At 44.0% G+C, this 5,663-nt stretch overlaps 1 protein-coding gene across 2 annotated transcripts in view; it reads left to right on the top strand.

Moving 5' to 3' along the window:
* Positions 1-5,663, top strand: part of SPTY2D1 (SPT2 chromatin protein domain containing 1) — a 26,813-nt gene that overhangs the window by 15,825 nt on the left and 5,325 nt on the right. For both annotated transcript variants that reach the window (XM_017525877.2, XM_037737543.1), the window contains exons 2-3: positions 1,175-1,289; positions 2,521-4,056. In XM_017525877.2, coding sequence (XP_017381366.1) covers positions 1,175-1,289; positions 2,521-4,056 — 1,651 coding nt within the window. The remainder of the gene's footprint in view (positions 1-1,174; positions 1,290-2,520; positions 4,057-5,663) is intronic.

Genomic DNA, 5,663 nt, shown 5'->3' with positions numbered 1-5,663 from the left:
TTTTTTGTATTTTTAGTAGAGACGGGGTTTCACCATGTTGACCAGGATGGTCTCGATCTCTTGACCTCGTGATCCACCCACCTCGGCCTCCCAAAGTGCTGGGATTACAGACGTGAGCCACCGTGCCCGGCCAAGGCTATTTTTTAAATCAGAATTTTATTCATTTACTTATTTATTTTTGAAACAGAGTTTTCCTCTGTCATCCAGGCTGGAGTACAGTGGCATGAGCTCAGCTCACTGAACCTCTGCTTCCTGGGTTCAAACCATTCTCCTGCCTCAGCCTCCTGAGTAGCTGGGATTACAGGCATGTGCCACCACGCCCGGCTAATTTTTGTATTTTTGGTAGAGACAGAGTTTCACTATGTTGGCCAGGGTGGTCGCCAACTGCCCACCACAAGCGATCGCCTGCCTTGGCCTCCCAAAGTGCTGGGATTACAGGCGTGAGCCATCCATGCCCAGACAAAATCAGTATTTTTTTTTTTTTTTTGAGACGTAGTTGCACTCTGTCGCTAGGCTGGAGTACAGTGTGTAGTAGCACCATCCCAGCTCTCTGCAATCTCCGCCTCCCAGGTTCAAGTGATTCTCTTGCCCCAGGCTCCTGAGTAGCTGGGATTACAGGTGTCCGCCACTATGCCCAGCTAATGTTTTGTATTTTTAGTAGAGATGGGTTTCACCATGTTGGCCAGGCATTCCTGACCTGACTCGAACTCCTAACCTTGTAATTCACTCGCCTTGGCCTCCTAAAGTGCTGGGATTACAGGCATGAGCCACTCACTGTACCTAGCCTCTATCAGAATTTTAAAATACAAATAATCCATTCGTCGAAGTGGTGATTTCGTTTAGTTACCCAATCCAGGTACTTTTTTGAAAAATAGCCTGGAAACAGTGTTTCTGTGAATTGTTCATTTATGCATTATGCATTATTTTGGGGTGTTATATAGAATATAATAGAATATGTAACATCCCAAATTGTACTCAAAAATAGCCATACATAATACATATTTAGTCTGAAATTTTATAGCTAAGCTTTACTATGGGTTATATGATCTTTCAATTATTAAGAATAGGTTTCACAGTTAACATTTATACCTCTTATTACCTGGCACAATGCCTTATACCTAATAAAACATTTTATAGTTGAACTGCTTATAACTTTTACTGTTTTTATTTTTAGAAAAGGTATAGTTTGGCAGTGGGGCCTCCAAAAAAAGACCCAAAAGTTAAAGGTGTCCAATCAGCAGCTGTACAAGCTTTTCTTAAAAGGAAAGAAGAGGAACTCAGACAAAAAGGTATGTATATATAGCCTTATTCTCAATTTTAAAGTCTTCCATCTTCACATCTAGTTCATACTAAACCCGTGGCTATTTGTAAAAATATAACAGGCCAACAGATTTGGGGGGGGGGGGGGGGGGGGGGGGGGTGTGTTGAGGTTAACTGACTGTGTATTCACGGCTTTACATATGTCATCTTGATCACTGGTATAAAAGTTTTCTCGGCCGGGCGCAGTGGCTCAAGCCTGTAATCCCAGCACTTTGGGAGGCCGAGGTGGGTGGATCACGAGGTCAAGAAATCGAGACCATCCTGGTCAACATGGTGAAACCCCGCCTCTACTAAAAATACAAAAAATTAGCTGGGCATGGTGGCGCGTGCCTGTAATCCCAGCTACTCGGGAGGCTGAGGCAGGAGAATTGCCTGAACCCAGGAGGCGGAGGTTGCGGTGAGCCGAGATTGCGCCATTGCACTCCAGCCTTGGTAACAAGAGCGAAACTCCGTCCCCAAAAAAAAAAATTTTCTCTTTTTCTCCCCTTGAAGTAACAGCTTTTTATGGGTTAGTAACCATGTCTTCTAATTGGTCATAGTAAGTCCTCAGTAAGAACTCCAGTCTTCCTTTAATTTAACCTTGGTTCTGAAAGTGTTTCTACCCATTTTGCATTTCAATTTGTATTAACAGAATGCTATCTAAAAGGCTAAAATAGAGATAAGTTTTAAAGCCTTTATCTTGAATAGTTCTGCTTAATGCAAATACAAAGAAACTGATTCAATATGTTTAAGTATTCACTGAATCATAATTAATGACAACTGCTAAGTGGATACTGATGTTCCCTTAACTTGGTAATGTATTCATTTTGAAGTATTTTCTTTTCTTTTTAAATTTAATTTCCTTTTTTTTTTTTCTTTTAGAGACAGGGTTTCTCCATGTTGGTCAGGCTGGTCTCAAACTCCCAACCTCATAATCTGCCCATCTCAGCCTCCCAAAGTGCTGGGATTACAGGCATGAGCCACTGTACCCATCCAAAGTATTTTCTATATTTAAAGCTGAAAACCAAGACTCTCACTTGCTTAGTCATATAGAAAAACCCATATGTCTCCCACCCATTATGTAAAAATGACTCAATTGATACTCGTTCAAGTGACTTCCTCATTTAATTCCTAGATGTCTTCAAACTGTAATCTGAACATTGTGTTTTCACTTGAGCATACTGGAGTCTTAAAATAATAATTTTGTTTTGTCCCTTTTAGCCTTAGAGGAGAAAAGGAGAAAAGAAGAACTAGTGAAAAGGCGAATTGAGCTCAAACATGACAAGAAAGCAAGAGCTATGGCCAAGAGGACAAAGGATAATTTCCATGGTTACGATGGGATCCCTATTGAGGAAAAGTCAAAGAAGAGGCAGACAACGGAAAGCCATACCAGCCAAGGAACCGACCGAGAGTATGAAATGGAAGAAGAGAATGAATTCCTTGAATACAATCATGCAGAGTCAGAGCAGGAGTATGAGGAAGAGCAAGAACCTCCCAAAGTTGAAAGCAAACCAAAGGTCTCCCTTAAAAGTGCCCCACCACCCATGAACTTCACTGATTTACTCAGACTGGCTGAGAAAAAGCAGTTTGAACCAGTGGAAATCAAGGTAGTGAAGAAATCAGAAGAACGACCTATGACTGCAGAAGAACTTAGGGAGCGAGAATTCCTTGAACGAAAGCGTAGGAGAAAAAAACTTGAGACAGATGCTAAACTACCTCCAACTGTGTCCAAAAAGACACCCTCTCAGAAAGAAAGTGTGGGCACAAAACTTAGCAAAGTTTCTGGAGACAGGCATCCCTTTTCCAAAGGAATGCCCCTTCCTCATGCTGAGAAGAAATCAAGACCCAGCATGGCCAATGAGAAGCACTTAGCTTTGTCTTCATCCAAATCCATGCCAGGAGAGAGGATCAAGGCAGGATCTGGCAGTAGCTCCCAACCCTTACTTCGTGAGGGTCATGACAGACCTGTTTTCAATGGAGCTGGAAAGCCTCATTCCAGCATCTGTTCACCAAGTATCCCAAAGACTTCTGCTAGCAGGACTCAGAAATCTGCTGTGGAGCACAAAGCCAAAAAATCTCCGTCCCTTCCTAGCCATTCCAGGCCTGGGCCCATGGTCACCCCACACAATAAGGCTAAGAGTCCAGGTGTCAAGCAGCCAGGCAGCAGCTCTAGCTCAGCCCCTGGGCAGCCCAGCACAGGAGTTACTCGGCCCACAGTTAGTTCTGGCCCTGTGCCCAGGCGCCAGAATGGCAGCTCCAGCTCAGGACCTGAGCGATCAATCAGTGGGTCCAAGAAGCCAACCAATGGCTCACATCCCTCTGGGCGGACAGTCACTGGTACATGTGGCCGTGGACAACCTGCAAGCAGCTCAGGTGGCCCTGGGCAACCTATCAGTGGTTCAGGTAGTTCTGCAAGACCATTGGGCAGCTCTCGTGGCCCTGGGCGGCCTATGAGCAGTCCACATGAACTTCGACGACCAGTGAGTGGCTCAGGCCCCCCTGGGCGGTCAGTCAGTGGCCTGGGGAGATCCATAAGTAGCTCAATTCCAGTTGGACGGACTGTCAGTAGTTCAGTCCCAGGAAGACCAGTGAGTAGCTTGGGACCTGGGCGAACAGTTAGTAGCTCAGGTCCCACCATAAAGCCTAAGTGTACTGTTGTCTCAGAAACAATTTCCTCCAAGAATATCATTAGCCGGTCCAGCAATGGACAGATGAATGGAATGAAGCCTCCCCTATCTGGCTACAGATCTGCCCAAGGTAAAATTTCCCCTCACCCTGAAAAGTATGTATTTGTCATTAGGAAATTAGAAAGAGTTTTTATATTATCAGGGACTCTGTGAACCCTTCATGTGCTGCTCTTTAATGTACTGTAGTGTTGATAGAATCCTGATGTTTCATCTGCCCTGTGGTTTAGAGTTCCTTATTTTTTTTGTTTTTGAGACAGGGTCTTGCTCTGTTGCCCAGGCACAGTCATAGGCTCAAGCTGTTCTCCCACCTTAGCTTCCAAAGTAGCTGGGACTATAGGCGTGTGCCACCATGCCCAGTTAACTTTTTATTTTTTATAGAGATTGGGTCTCAGTATGTTGCCTACACTTGTTTCAAACTCCTGGGCTCAAGGCATCATCCTTATTCAGCTTCCCAAAGTGCTGGGATTATAGGCATGAGTGACCATTTCCTGCCAAGAGTTCCTTTAATGATCATGGCTTGGAAAGGTCTTTAGAAAGAGACTTGTCTAGGATCTCTGTGTTCACCCTTGAAACATCCCTAAGTGTGATAAACTTAGCTTTGTGATTTGTGAACATTCAGGGTGAATGTATATAACTTACATATATATGCTACAGTGGATGAATTAATCCACGTTTTCCTGAGGACTAAAGAGACCTGTCTTCAAGGATCAGAGTGTCATTGTCAGCTTATTCAGCAGATATTTCTTGGGCACCCATTATGTGCCAGGAACTGTTTTTAGACTGTCCTTGTGTTTCTGTTTCTTATAGTGACTAGTGTCAAGGTCCTAAACACTGATCCTTCAGGAATCTACAGTCCCAAGGTACAGGATCATTGGTGGCACCTGCTAGTTTCTAGGTCATAGTTGCTTCATGCTAATAGGCATTTATTAAAGCACTCATTAGACACCATGGAGAATATAAAAGGGAACCAATGATTGAATTACTTATTGTAAATTTCCAGTAGTTCAGCTAGACCACTGATTCTTTTTTGTTGTTGTTTTTGAGAGGGAGTCTCGCTCTGTCGCCCAGGCTGGAGTGCAGTAGCACGATCTCCGCTCACTGCAACCTCTGCCTCCAGGGTTCAAGCAATTCTCCTGCCTCAGCCTCCTGAGTAGCTGGGATTACAGGCACGCGCCACCACACCCAGCTAATTTTTGTATTTTTAGTACATACGGGGTTTCACCCTGTTGGTCAGACTGGTCTTGAACTGCCTGACCTCGTGATCCACCTGCCTCTACCTCCCAAAGTGCTGGGATTACAAGTGTGAGCCACCACCCCTGGCCATCCATTGTATCTTTAGGAGGGCAATTTTGCTCTCAAGGAGACTTTTGGCAATCATCACAACTAGGGATGGGGGAATTCTACTGGCATCTACTGGATATAGGCCAGGGATGCTGCTGATTGACAATGCGCAGGATAGCACCCCCCCCAACAACAAATAATTATATGGTGCTAAATGTCACAGAATTAAGGTTGAGAAACTCAGCTAGGATACAAGCCATGCATATTAAAAACAACTGTAGATGAACAAAAGAAGTGTCTGTAATCAAAAACTAGAAAGTAGTTGTTCCCAGATGCTGGGCTGTTGATCAATGCCTATCTTCTGCAGTTTTTTTTTTTTTTTTTTTTTTTTTTTTT

The sequence above is a fragment of the Cebus imitator genome, unplaced genomic scaffold, assembly GCF_001604975.1.
Source record: "Cebus imitator isolate Cc_AM_T3 unplaced genomic scaffold, Cebus_imitator-1.0 Scaffold39, whole genome shotgun sequence".
Lineage (NCBI taxonomy): Eukaryota > Metazoa > Chordata > Mammalia > Primates > Cebidae > Cebus > Cebus imitator.
This window is presented reverse-complemented; position numbering and strand designations above follow the sequence as displayed.